General features: G+C 48.4%; 1 protein-coding gene and 1 long non-coding RNA gene across 5 annotated transcripts; one reads left to right on the top strand and one right to left on the bottom strand.

The window, feature by feature from the left end:
* Window positions 1–185: 185 nt before the first annotated feature.
* LOC121305364 lies at window positions 186–4,195 on the bottom strand. Of its 4 annotated transcripts, XR_005948067.1 has the most exons (5): window positions 3,062–4,195; window positions 2,146–2,794; window positions 1,979–2,043; window positions 1,569–1,616; window positions 186–1,143 (listed from the first exon to the last, which is right to left on the bottom strand). It is a non-coding gene; the product is annotated as an uncharacterized LOC121305364 (long non-coding RNA). The 4 variants fall into 4 exon arrangements; XR_005948068.1 differs by having other exon boundaries at window positions 186–2,043; window positions 2,146–2,243; window positions 2,433–2,794; XR_005948069.1 differs by having other exon boundaries at window positions 186–2,043; window positions 2,143–2,794.
* A 4,459-nt stretch (window positions 4,196–8,654) lies between these two features.
* plp2b (proteolipid protein 2b) lies at window positions 8,655–15,128 on the top strand. Its single transcript, XM_041236963.1, has 5 exons — window positions 8,655–8,959; window positions 13,062–13,217; window positions 13,878–13,973; window positions 14,577–14,670; window positions 15,091–15,128. The coding sequence occupies exons 1-5, from the start codon at window positions 8,867–8,869 to the stop codon at window positions 15,108–15,110; spliced, it is 459 nt and encodes a 152-aa protein (XP_041092897.1). The 5' UTR covers window positions 8,655–8,866; the 3' UTR covers window positions 15,111–15,128.
* The last annotated feature ends 1,287 nt before the right edge of the window (window positions 15,129–16,415 follow it).

Here is a 16,415-nt window from a genome sequence, read left to right as displayed (position 1 = left end):
GGTTTGTATCTTATGCTGTACTCTTGTGAATATGGACAGGCTCCAGCATGTGTTCTCTCCTGCCACTTCTGATTTGCCTGAAATAAAAGTGAGTGTCTTGTTTCATTATTTGCTTCTTCTGTTCACCTGTCTCTTAAAAGAAAAAAAAAAAAAAAGAAAAAAAAAGTAAAACCCCCCTCTGGCAAGAGGAAGAGACCCTCATAGGCTGAGGACAGGGAGCAGAGTATGAGCCCCTTGACATGAAGACAGGGGGTCAAGGTAAGGTGGGGCAGAACAAACCCACTTGACCAAGCAGGAAGAGTCATATTTTAAAGACCCCACCCCTCTGTGCAAGTGGATGCAGCACTAGTACTGGCCAGCAGGAGAGAAACATTGAGGCTCTTATCTCCCAGTTTGGGAGATTGTTTAATTACTACAAGTAGGGGCAGAACAGATCTCCCAAACTGGGAGATAAGAGCCTCAACCCCTCCAAAACACCACTCAAAACCCAAGGATCCTAACCTGCCCACAACACCCAAGCACACTCAGACTCCTACCCAAAGGAAAACACTGCTCACTAACACTCAAATCACCCTTCAGCTTTTCATGAAAAGCTGAAATTAAACAGAACCACAACAAATCACTTTAGAAAAGCTTTATTGCAAAATAAGGAAATATACAAGAATGTCAAAACATCTTTGCATTATACAAATACCATGGAATCAGGCACAAGCTCTGATAGTACATACAAAATCAAACATTGAACATGAAATACAAAACAGAAGGCTGTTGAGCACAAGTCATAGCATTGGGCAATAAAGTACACTAGCCTAACATTACACACCAATCATAAAAACAAAACCACTCACCTCAGTCCTGAAGCTGCTCTGTCAAATCCTCAAACAAGCTGCAAAGCAAACTCCAGCATTCAAAAACCAATTACATCTGCAAAAAACACAGCAAGTCCTACCACTGTCCAATACAGAGTGTCACAGAAAGTTTAACATGGCAAAGACTCCCACACAATTGCAGCGCTTCAAAAAAAAGTTAAGGCAACCCAAAAACACACATCCATTATCTTGCTGCCAAAAAAAAAAAAACAAGTCCTTCAGAGCTGGACAGGATGAGCACAGCAGAAAGTCTTCAGAACACCAACTCAGGCATCTGCAAAGCAAACCCAGGAACACACGTTACATCTCTAAAATGCACTTCAGTCAAAACAGTCACCTCCCCGTCAGTGTGCAGACAGGAGCCACCACCAGAAACAGGGCAACACAGCTCCCAATGCAACATTGGGACTCCCGTTAACTTACAAACACTACAATGCTCATATCAAAGATTTGCTTACTTCACTGCACTTTCAAATACAGGTCTTGCAAACACTTCATCTGAAAATAGTTACAATAGCTGCAAATGCATTGCTGCTAGATGCACAGAAGGCATCTGTTGCAACATTACATGCATGTCTTTAAATAAAGAACCTCTATTTACAGACAATTTTACAGGAAAGAAGAAACTTGCACTACTTTGACATGTAGCTACACTTCATTTGCATTACCACAGAAGGAAGCAGAACATATATACTTAACTTTTCATTCTTCAAGTCTTGCAGAAGTACAGGACTCTCCTCTCCAGCCCTGCAACACAACAGCAGCATCAGCACACAGACCCCACACTCTGCAGTCAGACAAACCCCGGGGTGCTACCAGCAACTCCACACAAACACAATTAGTACATGTATGAACACCTAAGTCACAGGTTTGCACACAGCCCCAGTAACCAAATTAACTACAAAAAAGGGGGGGGGGAATCACACTATCATTAACAATGCAACTGCAGATTACACTGCCAGTCTGGGCACAGACACCCAGAACTATAGTAGCGTCCGTTTGTTATGCTATAAGAGCGTCGACTCAAAACACCACAAGTCTGAAGCGTCAAGAGACAGCAGCATTGCTTCAACACAAATCGAACTGCACAACTAAATACAAGCACTTACCTTCCATGCAGTTCCCCAGGATAAAAGATCTTCACCCAGCCAAAGAAGTCTTCCACAAGCCACACCTGTTCACAATGAAAAGCTAAATATTACTTAAATTATAGCTCCTCACAGGGGGTGGGGAAACCCCACACCGGGTGCCACCAGCATGCAAAAACACACACTACCTGTGCTGTACTTCCAGGGTCTCACACAACCCACACTGGAGTTCAGACCTGGCTGCTCCTCTTCAGAGGAGAGGCATGTAGACGCTGCATTCCTCACCCTGCAGGCCACAGAGAAACCAAGACACACCAGCTAGTCAAGTCAATGATCGACACGCTCGCCACAGGACTGTCACCTCAGACACTAGCATTCGCTTTCATCTGAAAAGCGTCACTTCAATGCCTACAGCCAGAGTCAGTCAACTGCCATCGCTATACAGCTACAAAACCAATCAAAAACAAAGTCAAACCTTCAAACTGGCTCGGAGGGGCGTCAGAGCCACAAGTCTGCAGAGAGACAAAAAACAGAGTGAACTGGTGCAAGAACAGCAACGTGGCCAACTTAGCAAAGTGCACAACTCGCCCCCCACAGTGCAGCATGCAGAGCAGACAGTAAAGCGTTTACAGTTACCATGGGCTGCTGCTATAGCTACACCAGCATTCACTAAACTGTTCTACCACTACACCCACCAAAAACACACAGCAACTCCAATGCTTTAGTATAAGGAAACAAACTGATATTTCAGCTGAAGAAAACTGGCCATGCATGGAAAATAAATGAATACTCATCTTAACTGAGGCCAGCTCCAGATCAGCCACACAAACCAGGAATCTGTTCAGAAGAAACAAAATTAAAAGACACACTCAATTTGAAACAGGGATGAATTGTGCCAGCTACCCACAGCCATCACAAGCTGCAAACCACCTCAAACTCTGTGCTTGCACCAAATATTTACAAATCTTCCTGGCAAATACAAAACACACACTAAAGATAGTTATTTGCAGTACTTTGAAAACTGCCACAATCATTTACAAAATGTAAAGCTGGCAGCATTGAATCCTGCAAAAAAAGCACTTTAAAATTAGTTTTCACACTTACCCGAAGTCCAGTCTTCCCAAACACAGGATGCATTCAAAACGTCATCTGAAAATACATACAAGATCACTGTCAAACAGCAGCGTGCTTTAAAAACACAAGCATCCCCTCCCCCAAAAAATGAATATGCACAAAGCTGTTAGTTTCTGGAGTAGACAGGAGGGTAAAACAAAAAAAAAACTACACATTTGCATTAATGCGTTACCTGCCTTTTAAAACAGATCCAGCGCCACAAAGAATCATTAAACAAAGAAAGATTCACAAGACTTACCAGCTACCTGAAGAGAAGCTTTGTGACAGGCTGGCGAGTGGAGAGGCCCAGAGACACTTGTTACCAAACACAAACAACAAAACTTAGATTTCCAGGCTGGGCGATGCCCTCACTGGATCAAAAAATTCAAACCAAGATCAGCAAACACAACCAACCTGCTTCCTCAGCTCCCTGCTTCCCATTAGGGAGAGAGGCCTCTTTTTATGTCAGGTGGCTGGGTGCCGATTGATCATTCATTAAACTAATCAACCCCAGCCACCCGAACACAAACCCAGGGGAATTCAACCCCATCCCTGTCAATTTATAAAGGGCAGAGCTTTGCTCTGCCACAAGCTTACTCTCGATTAAAATACATTTCACAATCCTTGCACCAAAACGCAGTTAATGCACACATTCATCTATAGAGATAGATATCTTACCCAATTAGGGCTCACAGGAAGCGCCAAACCTCTAGTGACAGAAACACACGATTAAAATTAAGCTTCAGTTCCTCATGCAAGTCGCCACGGTGGCTCACCTCAGAAGGCTGCTGGGAGATCACTGCAGGCAGGATTGCTGTCCAGGCTCGTTTCCCCTGCGGGTGTGCGTGTCCGTGGTTTTGGAAAGACAAGCGGGGAGTGCGTCCCATTCACGCCAGCGCCCTGAGAAAGCAACTCTGCCTTTAAAATAGGGTTTCCGTGAAGAGCAAGACAGAATACCAGCAGGCAAAGAAATAAAAGAGTGTTTACTGGTTAAGCAGAAGTTCTTATTTTAAAAAAAAAAGACATGCATTAAACTCTGCCTTCTTACAAGCGTTAAAACCTTCACAAGAGGGCAACAACACAACATTTAAACTAAAAAACTTATTTTGTCCCCCTCTCTGTCCCTCCTTCTGTCTGGCATGCTATATATATAGAGAGAGAGAGGAGAGTGAGGAGAGACAGCCCTCCTTCCCCTTCTCCTCCCTAGGGCCTCTCATTCCCCTCATCTCCTCTCCTCGCCTCTCTGGAGAGAGGAGGAGGAGGAGAGGAGAGGAGAGGAGAGGAGAGGAGAGGGGAGGAGGGGAGGGGAGAGGAGAGGAGAGGAGAGGAGGGGAGAGGAGAGGAGAGGAGAGGAGAGAGAGGAGAGAGGAGAGGAGAGGAGGTGAGGTGAGAGGCGAGAGGAGAGGAGAGGGAGAGGGGAGGGGAGAGGCGAGGAGAGGAGAGGAGAGGAGAGGAGAAAAGAAGAGGGGAGAGGAGAGGAGAGGAGAGGAGAGGAGAGGGGAGGAGAGGAGAGGAGAGGAGAGGAGAGGAGAGGAGAGGGTGCAGGAGGGGAGAGGAGAGGAGAGAGGAGAGGAGCGGAGAGGAGAGGAGAGGACATGAGGAGAGGAGAGGAGAGGGGGGAGAGGAGAGAGAGAGAGAGGGGAGGGGAGGGAGGAGAGGAGAGGCGAGGAGAGGAGAAGGGAGAGGAGAGGAGAGAGGGAGGAGAGGAGAAAAGGAGAGGCGGGAGAGGAGAGCGGGAGGAGGAGAGGGAGAGAGAGGAGAGGAGAGGAGAGGAGAGGAGAGGAGAGTGAGAGGGAGAGGAGAGGAGGAGGGGAGGAGAGGAGAGGGAGGAGGAGAGGGAGGCGAGGAGAGGAGAGGAGAGGAGTGAGGAGGAGAGGAGAGGAGAGGAGAGGAGAGGAGAGGAGAGGAGAGGAGAGGAGAGGGGAGGAGAGGAGGAGGAGAGGAGAGGAGGAGAGGCTGAGCGAGAGGGGAGGAGAGGGGAGAGGGAGGAGAGAGAGAGGAGAGGAGAGGAGGGGAGGAGGAGAGGAGAGGAGAAGAGGGGAGAGAGAGGAGAGGGGGAGAGAGAGAGGTGGGGAGGGGATGCGGAGCGGAAAGATGAGGAGGAGAGGAGAGGAGGAGAGGGGAGGAAGAGAAGAGGAGAGGAGAGGGAGAGGAGAGGGGAGGAGAGAGGAGAGAGAGGTAGGGGGAGGAGAGTTTTTTTTTTTTGAGGGTGGGGGGGGGGGAAAGGAGGGAGGAGATAGAGAGAGGGGGGAGAGAGAGGGGACGTGATGAGGGAAGGGAGGGGGGGTATGGTGTAGTGGGAGGGGTGGGGGGGGGGAGGGGGGAGAGGAGGGGGAAGGAGAGGAAGAGTAGAGGCGAGAGAGGGAGGGCCGGATGAGGAGGAAGGGTGCATAGGGAGGGGAGAGGGAGGGAGCATGTGGGGAGGAGGAGCAGGGGAGAGAGAAGGGGAGAGGGGAGGAAGGAGAGGGAGGCGAGGAGAGGAGGTTAGAGGGAGGAAAGAGGGGTGGAAGGAGTGAGGAGAGGGGAGAGGGAGGGAGGAAAGGAGGGAGGAGTTGAGCGGAGAGGGCGAGGAAGAGGAGCAGAGGAGAGGAAGAGAGAAGGGCATCGAGGGGCGAGGGGAGGGGAGCAGGAGAGGAGAGGGGAGGGGAGGAGAGGACGAGGCGAGAGGAGAGGAGAGGTGCGAGGAGAGGGGGGGAAAAGCAGTTGGGAGGGTGAGAGAGGAGAGGGGAAGGTGAGAAGGAGGGAGAGGAGACGGAGACGAGAGGGGAGGAGAGGAGTAGACGGAGATGGGAGGGGGAGGGGGAGGAGAGGAGAGGGGAGAGTGCGATGAGAGAGGGAGGAGGAGGAGACGGGAGAGCGACGGGAGAGGAGAGGAGAGGAGAGGAGGTAAGAGAGAGCTCAGGGAAGGGGGGAGAGGCGGAGAGGGAGCTGAGGAGATAGAGGAAGTGATGGAAGGACGAGGGGAGGGGAGGAGAAGAGAGAGAGGGAGGAGGAGAGGAGAGAAGAAGCGAGGAGAGGTAGAGATATCGCTTATTATTGCAGCGTTGAAGCTTATTTCCATAACGCTTTATCTCTTACTCCATGGCTAGTAAAAGTCTTTCACTTCCCTGTTTTAGGCCGTTCACTGAAGTTCATAGAGTTGCCGCTTCGTAGCTTCTGCAGACTCGTTCCTGGAGGTACTGGCCTGCAGGCTGGTTTAACACTGGAGTCTGCGGGGTGACCCCAAAGCACCCCGTCGCTGCTGTGTCTCTGGAGATCATGCGCCCGGCAAACCCCTTTTTTATTTTTATTTTTTAAATGCATGATTTGTTATCCCACGTTCTGTGATGTAGGCCCTGGTAATTATCACACAGTATGGAGCGCTGTGTTTAATATCCACACAAACCTGACCGATGTGTGTTTGTATTCGGACTGCATCTGCTGAATGTGACTTGTTCAGTGACTTGCGCGCACACACACACACACACACCACACACACACCACACACACACACACACACACACACACACACACACATAATGGGTCTCTCTTCTCTTTTTCCTGTTCAATCTGCGATTGTCAAATCTCTAGAGTTGCAGACAATGTTTTCAGGTACCTTTGCTACTCACCTCGCCATCCTCCCACTCACACAAAATCGCCGATCGGACGACGCTACTACAAGACAGGTAACAGCGTTTTGATTAAATGTGTATATATTTTTTAAAAGTAATCATTTTATAGTTGCCTTTCCTGTGAGCTTTATGTTCTCTACTTTCTGTTTCTCTACAGGGCTGGGAATCAGACTCCCGATGCACAGCAGTGTGATCCAGTCCAGGTTTCACTAGCAGCTTGATCAGCCCCCGCAGCAGCAGCTCTATTTCCATGTATGTTGGAACTGTGATGTGTGTGTCTTTGTTTTGTTTTTGTGTGTGTGTGCAATGAACTCGATTGTGTAAATCCTCTTTGCCGACAGGAAGTGCTGTTCTGTAAAGAGTGGGTTAGGAAGGTGCAAGCTAGAAGAAGTTAAACTGACTCACAGACACTGTGCTGGATGAAGGCTGCCTCCTGTTTTCTGATCTGCTTCCAACAGGGTCAGTGTGACAGGGACCTGCTGGGGACGAGAGGGGGAGAGAGAGAGAGAGAGATCGAGAGAGAGCGATTGAGACGGATCCCGCGGGATCTTTGTTCAAGATCTGAGCGCAGAAGCTGCTGGAAGCCAGTTCAACTCAATCTCTCACAGACACATGTATAAATAATAAATGATCTCTCTAGGCATCTGTTAAACTAGACAGAGAGATCTCTCTCTGAACACACTGTGCAACATTAACTACACAAATGTCTCTCTCTGTACACACTGTGCAACATTAACTACACAAATGTCTCTCTCTGTACACACTGTGCAACATTAACTACACAGACAGATCTCTATCACACACACACACACACACACACACGCAGACACACTGATAAACATTAACTACACACACACGCACACTGATCCCAACACACTGATCCAAACACTGTTAAACATTAACCACACACACACACACACACACACTGATACAGACACACTGTCAAAGCATTTCAAGTTACCAGAGGAGACACACCACTGACAAAAAATAACTGATGCAGCCACACTGGCACAGACATAATGACACGCACCCCCTCTCCAGCTTGCATTGAGTTTGTGAGTTTCTAGTAGAATGAGCTTCAGAGAATCTGGTAGAATACTTATTCAAGCCGACGCGCTAGCTAGCTTGGGCCATGTTAATTTCCAGCTCCCTTCTCTTCTAATGAAATCTCGTTCGTTCGGCTCCAAATTCCTCGCTCCCTTCGGCATCCCTACGACACTGTATTCAAGTGAGCTCAATGTACACTGCTGGAGCCGGAGATGGAGAGATGGGCCGAGACATCACAACGAACACACAGAATAATAATAATTAATAATAATAATAATAATAAGAATAAATACATAATACCTAATAATAATAATGGTCCAAACCCAAAAATTAAATAAATCGTTTCCTAGATACAGTTATAAGGGACACACAGACCAGCTTTAGCAAGTGGCATCACAATCAGACTACCCCCCCCCCCATAAACACTCCCTCCCCCCCACCCCTCATCTCACTAGCTCTCCCCTCCCCCCCCCCTCCTCCCTCTCCCCCCCACCCCCCCCCCTCCTCCCCTCCCCCCCACCAAACAAAGTTCTTTATCGCCCACCTCTACTCTCCTCTCCCCAATCCCCCCTCTCTCTTCTCTCCCACAGCTGTCTCTCTCGAGCTAGCTCAAATCTCAGCCTCAGCTCTCCTCCTCCCCCCCACCCTCTCTCGATCCTCTCTCTCGCTTCTCCACCCCCCCACCCCTCTCTCTCTCTCTCTCTCTCCTCTCTCTCTTCTCTCACCCACCTCGATAGTCTACTTCTCCTGCCCCCCCCCTCTCTCTCCTCACCCCCTCCTCCCCCCCCCTACTCTCTGCTCTACTCGTCCCTCTCTCTCCTCTCTCTCTGACCACTCTCCCCTCCCCCTCTTCTCTATTGAGCTCTCTCTCCTCTCTCTCTCTCTCTCTCTTCCCCCCCCCCCCTCTCTCTCTCTCTCTCTCTTTCTCTCTCTCTCACAAGCCAACGCCCCTTCGTTTCCTTGTAGTTTCCACCCGCCCGTCCACAGCCTCCACTGGACACCCTGCAGACCGCGCACTGGACAGCTATATGCGTGGCTGCCTTGCCCATCAACGGATACTACACGTATATATTTATCAGAACGCATATCTACATATAGATATATAGAGCTATATAGAGATATATTTTCATTTGCAAGCATGGCTGACGAGACGACGGGAGGCAGCAGTGGAGTGGAAAAGTTTAAAAGTTATGTGCGGACCAGAAAAGGCACGATACTCGCCGTGGAAATCGTAAGACACGCAATTTATCATCGCCGTGGGAAATCGTTAAGACCCGCAATGATATCCAAAGTGTCGTGTGTGATCAGTGGTGGTGGGTGTGTGTGGTGTGTGTGTTATTTTGTCAGCTATGTTGTCAGGCACAAAACAGCAACATTACACAGTATTTGATGAGGATCAGTTGCCAGATGGCAGGCTAGGGCGTGTTCAGTAAACCCTGTCTGAGTTTTGTGATCGCGTTACGGGGGAGCACGGTGATGATCACCTCGATGCCAAGGCGGGCGTGTGGGTTTGAACTAGCAATGTCACAGAAGAGAACAATCCAAGAGTAAATGCATTCGTTTTGCATAATTATTAAAAAAAAAACACCAAAAACACCTTTGCTTATAGTCTTTGCTTCCCGTGTTAATCGTTTCACTGTGCTGGGTCCTAAAGGTGTGTGTGGGGGGGTACGGGTTAAAGCGAGTTTGTACCGACTTGCTAGCCACACACAGACAGACAGACAGACAGACAGGCAGACAGACAGACGGAGCATTCATGCATTCTGCAAAACTGGTTCTTTTTCTTTTTTACGCGCGGTGCCCGGGCTGCGTTTTCCCCGGCAGTGATTCACACCTCGGACCCCCCCCCTCGCCCCCAGTGCTGCTCGCTATATTTAGATAGCCCCGGCATTCACCGCCCCCTCCGATTTTATTCACCGCAGGAGTCAAGTCCAGATACAGCTGTAAATACTTCTGAAAAACACGCCTTGGTGACGCATCAAAATAACAAACTGATGCCCAAGTTTTGTTTTTCTACCCACGGTGACGATAAAGCTCCGGTTTGTGTGTGTGCGCAGTTTCACAGCCACTGCTGTTAGGCTGTGTTTCAAGCGGTGTTAGCTTTGAGTAAACACTGTAGACAACTAAACAGAGTTTCTGCATCCGTTATCTTGTCTTTCAGGGTAATGAAACGTTTGTTACCACACTTGTGTTTGCATATTTTATGTCGCCGGATGTTCTCATATATATATATATATTATATACTCTCATAGACTCTCTCTCCCTCTCTAGACTGTGGCTTAATTTTTTAAACAAACGCTGTTTCTAAAATACAATGTCATTGTCGCGATTAAATTAACTTTTATATGCTAGTGCAGTACAAGCTCGGTCTCTTGCGTTGTGCGATAAGTCTGTGTTACAGAATGCATCAAGCAGCCGGATAAAGGATCATTCCGTTACAAACTGTATGCGGCCTGCAAAGCTCTGGTATCTATTTCATTTCACTGTATGAAAATCAGTCCAGGACAGGCTTGAGGCACAGAGTCTGAGCTGCACCCTCCGTCCCTCCCTCACCCACCCACCCCCCCCCTAAGAGAAAGGGGGCTCCCTCCAGTCCAGGGCAGGCTTGAGGCACAGAGACTGAACTGCTCCCTCCCTCACCCCCCTAAGAGAAAGGGGGCTCCCTCCAGTCCAGGGCAGACTTGAGCCACCCCCCCTAAGGAGACTGAACTGCTCCCCTCCCTCACCCCCCCTAAGAGAAAGGGTGCTCCCTCCAGTCCAGGGCAGGCTTGAGGCAAGGAGACTGAACTGCTCCCTCCCTCCCTCGCCCCCCCAAAAAATTCTAAATCCCCAAACCCACTGTCAGAATCATGTTTTACAGATTAACCCCTCTGTGACCCCCAGCTGCTTTTTCCCATGAAACACGCCCTAGCTGTCACCCACCCTCACTCCCAACAAAAAAGAGAAATTTCTCTCCAGCTGTCTTGTGATCATAAGACTGTCCTCCGTGGCTCCTCTAGAACTCATAGGATCCCCAAAGCCTGGTGGTGTGCCCTCTGCAGTGCACCAATAATGCTTCTTGGAAAAACTTCAGTCGTAAATAAATAACCAAACAGACTGCTGGGTAACTTGTAACTGTAATGCGATTACTTGTGTTTCAGTATCTCGGAGCTTGTAATCCATCAAGATTTTTCGGTCGCCTTGTTAAATGACGCAGTGTTGTTGCAATGCTCGGCTGTTGGAGAGGGCTGTGACCCGTGCAGGATTGTCTCCAGGGGCCAGGCCAGGGAGTGCTAGGATTTTACCAGTCAGTACAAGTCTCCAGTGTACAATTAGCTCACACATACCCTCTCTCTCTGTTGCTAGATTCACGCCCTGACTTGATGGTGCTGTCAGCCTGTGTCTGTGCCAACGCTGCTGCTGCATTGCTTTTCTGTGTGCTTTCTGTCCGGTCATTACGTTCGCCTCACCCGGAAAAAAAAAAGAACCTTGAGAACCTTAGGGTTTTTTTTTTCCCACCAGGAAAAACCCACAGCCAAAGTGTGGTTCGTAAGATAGGGAGCATTGCAAAGCACAGAGAGGGTACTGTTGTAAAAGCACAGGGAGGAGCATTGTAGGGTGAAGCAAAAGCATGTAAAGCACAGAGGGTCGGGTAAAGCACAGGGAAGCATTGTAAAGCACAGAGAGGTCTGGTAAAGCACAGGGAAGCATTGTAAAGCACAGAGAGGTCTGGTAAAGCACAGGGAGCATTGTAAAGCACAGAGAGGTCTGATAAAAGCACAGGGAAGCATTGCAAAGCACAGAGAGGTCTGGTAAAGCACAGGGAAGCATTGTAAAGCCTAGAGAGGTCTGGTAAAGCACAGGGAAGCATTGTAAAGCACAGAGAGGTCTGGTAAAGCACAGGGAAAGCATTGTAAAGCACATGTAGAGAGGTCTGGTAAAGCATAGGGGAGCATTGTAGAGCACAGAGAGGTCTGGTAAAGCATAGGGAAGCATTGTAAAGCACAGAGAGGTCTGGTAAAGCATAGGGAAGCATTGTAAAGCACAGAGAGGTCTGGTAAAGCACAGGGAAGCATTGTAAAGCACAGAGAGGTCTGGTAAAGCATAGGGAAGCATTGTAAAAGCACAGAGAGGTCCTGGTAAAGCACAGGGAAGCATTGTAAAGCACAGAAGAGGTATGGTAAAGCACAGGGAAGCATTGTAAAGCACAGAGAGGTCTGGTAAAGTGTAGCACAGAGAGGTAAAGATAGGAAGCATTGTAAAGCACAGAGAGGTCTGGTTAAAGCACAGGGAAGCATTGTAAAGCACAGAGAGGTCTGGTAAAGCACAGGGAAGCATTGTAAAGCACAGAGAGGTCTGGTAAAGCACAGGGAAGCATTGTAAAGCACAGAGAGGTCTGGTAAAGCACAGGGAGCATTGTAAAGCACAGATAGGTCTGGTAAAGCACAGGGGAGCATTGTAAAGCACAGAGAGGTCTGGTAAAGCATAGGCAAGCATTGAAAAGCACAGAGAGGTCTGGTAAAGCAAAGGGAAGCATTGTAAAGCACAGAGAGGTGTGGTAAAGCATAGGGAAGCATTGTAAAAACAGAGAGGTCTGGTAAAGCACAGGGAAAGCATTGTAAAGCACAGAGAGGTCTGGTAAAACATAGGGAAGCATTGCAAAGCACAGAGAGGTCTGGTAAAGCATAGGGAAGCATTGTAAAGCACAGAGAGGTCTGGTAAAGCATAGGGAAGCATTGTAAAGCACAGAGAGGTCTGGTAAAGCATAGGGAAGCATTGTAAAGCACAGAGAGGACTGGTAAAGCACAGGGAAGCATTGTAAAGCACAGAGTAACTATGCTGTGAGCGTGTGTGTGTAGACTGTAATGCTGGTGTAGTTCCCTGTGTGTTGACTCACTCTCTCTGTTCCTGTGTGTGTGTATAGACAGTATTTCTCAGTGTATTTCCCTGTGTATTGACTCTGTCTCCCTCTCTCTCTCAATTCTTGTGTCTGTGTGTATAGACTGTATCTCCCTGTGTATTTCCCTATGTATTGACTCTCAGTTCCTGTGTCCCTGTGTATAGACTGTATTTCTCAGTGCATTTCCCTGTGTATAGACTGTATTTCTCAGTGTATTTCCCTGTGTATAGACTGTATTTCTCAGTGTATTTCCCTGTGTATAGACTGTATTTCTCAGTGTATTTCCCTGTGTATAGACTGTATTTCTCAGTGTATTTCCCTGTGTATAGACTGTATTTCTCAGTGTATTTCCCTGTGTATAGACTGTATTTCTCAGTGTATTTCCCTGTGTATAGACTGTATTTCTCAGTGTATTTCCCTGTGTACTGACTCTCTCTCTCCCCCTCTCTCTCAGTTCCTGTGTCTGGTGATTCTGATCTGCTACGCTGCCTCTCGCTATGGGGGTTACTCGGCTGTGGCGGTCTGCGAGCTGGTCTTCGCTGTGGTGTTTCTCGTGGTCTTTGCACTGCAGTTCGACCAGCAGGTCAAAGTGATCAGCTGGGTCTGGAGCGTGCAGAAAAACTTTCAGAAAACCCTGAGCTGAGAGGGAGAGAGGATGGACAAGTGTGTGTGTGTGTGTCTGTTTGTAGTCGAGGAGAGAAGCGACAGGTGTGCCATTGTGCGACATTTCAAAATCCAAACATGAGTTTGTGTCACGATCAGTGTCTGTCTGTCTGTCTGTCTGTCTGTCTGTAGTGTTGATGAAACTAAACTCTGGGAGAATGTAGCAAACTAACGCAGGCACCAGGAAGAAGGGATTGTAGTGTAGAGTCAGACTGAGCAGGACTGTGGGGCTGTGTCTGTCTGTAACTTTAATGAAACTAAACTCTGGTGTTTTTTTTTTATAAGGGTTTAGCACAGATGCAATTCAGACTGTTTTAAAGGGTGTGCTTTCGTGAGTGTTGCTGTGAGAGTGCGCTTAGAGGAAAGAGAAGCTCCTCAGTAACACGCAGCTGCGCTAGTGAGGGAATTAGCAGCCATGCAACGCACCACAGAACACTTGGTACTTCTGCGTTAAGAAATATAAAAACCCATCAAACTCAACGCCAAGCGTTTCCACTAGAAGTCTTTCTCAGCGTCTTCAACAAAAACACTACAACTTAATAAATTCAGCGACAGATGAGGAGATTGACTGCTGATTGGTTCTCTGTTTTTTATGTCCTGCCCCCAGGATTTAATCCGTGCTGTGATTGGTGCTCTGCTCTTTCTTATCACCTCTCTGATCTCTGTGATTGGTGGAGGCGATGGAGCCAGAATAGCAGGAGGGGTGAGTCACAGATCTGCATTTCTCCTTCCCTCTCCCCCTGATCCCTACTCCACTTGCTCCTGAACCCTGCTCCTCCCCCTATGCCTTAATGCCCTACTCCCCTTCTTCCCTGCTATCCCTCCTCCTCCTGTTACCTTCTTCTACCCTCCCCGCCTTCATCCACTTCCCTCAACCTCGCTTTCCCTCTAAACCCAACTCTCCATCCCTCTCTCCCCCTTCCTTCCCCTTTCCCCCTGCCTTTTGCTCTCCCTCCTTCCCCTCTCCCCCTGCCTTTCGCTCTCCCTCCTTCCCCTCTCCTCCTGCCTTTCGCTCTCCCTCCTTCCCCTCTCCTCCTGCCTTTCGCTCTCCCTCCTTCCCCTCTCCCCCTGCCTTTCGCTCTCCCTCCTTCCCCTCTCCCCCTGCCTTTCGCTCTCCCTCCTTCCCCTCTCCCCCTGCCTTTCGCTCTCCCTCCTTCCCCTCTCCCCCTGCCTTTCGCTCTCCCTCCTTCCCCTTCCACACAGCAGTCCGGACCCCTACCGGAAAGGAGATGTAGATCTCAAGGGTCCTATCCCGTTTAAATAAATGCATTTAAAAACTCTCCCCTCACCTCCTGTCTCCCTGCAGGTGTTCGGTCTGCTTGCCGCCGTTCTCTTTTCATATGATTCCTACATCAGCTACCTCGCCATCAAGAGCTCCAAACACACTCCTGCAGCTACTGGTGAGAGAGACTGGAACAGAACACCCAGGCGCTAACATCAGTCAACGTGTCTGCTTGCCCCTGTCTCTTACGTCAACGTGTCTGCTTGCCCCTGTCTCTCACATCAGCATGTCTGCTTGCCCCTGTCTCTCACGTCAGCTTGTCTGCTTGCCCCTGTCTCTCACGTCAGCTTGTCTGCTTGACCCTGTCTCTCACGTCAGCGTGTCTGCTTGCCCCTGTCTCTCACGTCAGCGTGTCTGCTTGCCCCTGTCTCTCACGTCAGCGTGTCTGCTTGCCCCTGTCTCTCACGTCAGCGTGTCTGCTTGCCCCTGTCTCTCACGTCAGCGTGTCTGCTTGCCCCTGTCTCTCACGTCAGCGTGTCTGCTTGCCATCATGTTTGATAAAGTTATTTATCAAAACGTTACTTTTTTTTTTAATCAGATGTTGCTGACGACGTTTAACTGAGCTGGCCACAGAAAGAAAGAAACGAAGAACGAACCGAATTCAATAATATATACAGTGATGCTTGCTGCCCTCTCCTCTCTGTCTTGAATGGAACAGAATTACTGCCTTTCCTCTATCTCTCTCCTCCTTCTCACCTCTCTCTCTCTCTCTCTCTCTCCGCTCTCTCCTCTCTCCCTCAGACACAGCGAAGGGGGAAATGTTATCAAGATGGGGAGGCTCTCTCCCTCCCTCGTCTAATTTCTCTCTTCCCACTTTCACTGTTCAGATGCCAGTCTTTTTTCATTATGTAAACTGGGAAAAACTACAAAGCAGTGTTTCAATTCAATCTGTTACCGTGACGTTATTCAGCAGGGCTCAATCAAAGAGAATTCGTTCAGTGCAGGGAGTGATGCAAGGCCTTTTGAAAGGTCTCGCTGCAGCATACAACGCTTCAGCTGCTGTTTTATATTTAATATTTGTTCCGTTCAAAGTCAAGGGTGTTAACAATTAACTTTAAAATTATTTAAAGAAAGGAGCTAGCTTCACTTATTCAGGAATTCAAAATACTCTATAAACTCATACATACATACATATCTACACACAGAGGCACACACACACACACACACACACACACAGCCATAGTCTATCGGCACACATACACAAGAGAATAAATAAGACCCCGACTGGTGTGATCCAGTGGGCTTCCAGTTACGAGAAAGGGGGGAATTCTTGAATACCAGCGATTGAGTTCAGAATCCGGTTTCAGCCAGTGAATCGATCTGACTAGCGACTTGTGTGCGTGTGTGTGAGAGGCCCCGAGCGAGTCACTTCACCTCCTTGTGCTCCGTCCTTCGGACGAGACATCAAACAAAACGCGGTCCTATTGGAAGAGACTCTGCAGCAGCAGCTGTTGAAGATGCAGAGTTCAGCCCCCATAGAATCAGATCTGCCGTTGAAAAAGAAATATTATAATAATAATAATAATAATAATAATAAACAACATACACAGACACCCACACACATACACAGTATACATGGATTTAATGAAAAGTCTAGGCTATTGAGCCTATTCCTAGAATTTTCATTCAGACTCCGCTATACCCCATTTGGATAAAATACAGTCCAGCTATAAATAATAATGGAGAGTAATCCAGGACCTAGATTTCAATAGATGAAAGATCAAATAATCAGATTCCCGCTGCACAGCGGTGTGATCCAGTACTGCTTTCACTAGGAGGTTAATAATCAGACTCCCGCTGCACAGCGGTGTGATCCAGTCCTGCTTTCACTAGGAGTTTAATAATCAGACTCCCGCTGCACAG

The sequence above is a fragment of the Polyodon spathula genome, chromosome 43 (genome assembly GCF_017654505.1).
Source record: "Polyodon spathula isolate WHYD16114869_AA chromosome 43, ASM1765450v1, whole genome shotgun sequence".
NCBI classification, from domain to species: domain Eukaryota; kingdom Metazoa; phylum Chordata; class Actinopteri; order Acipenseriformes; family Polyodontidae; genus Polyodon; species Polyodon spathula.
This window is presented reverse-complemented; position numbering and strand designations above follow the sequence as displayed.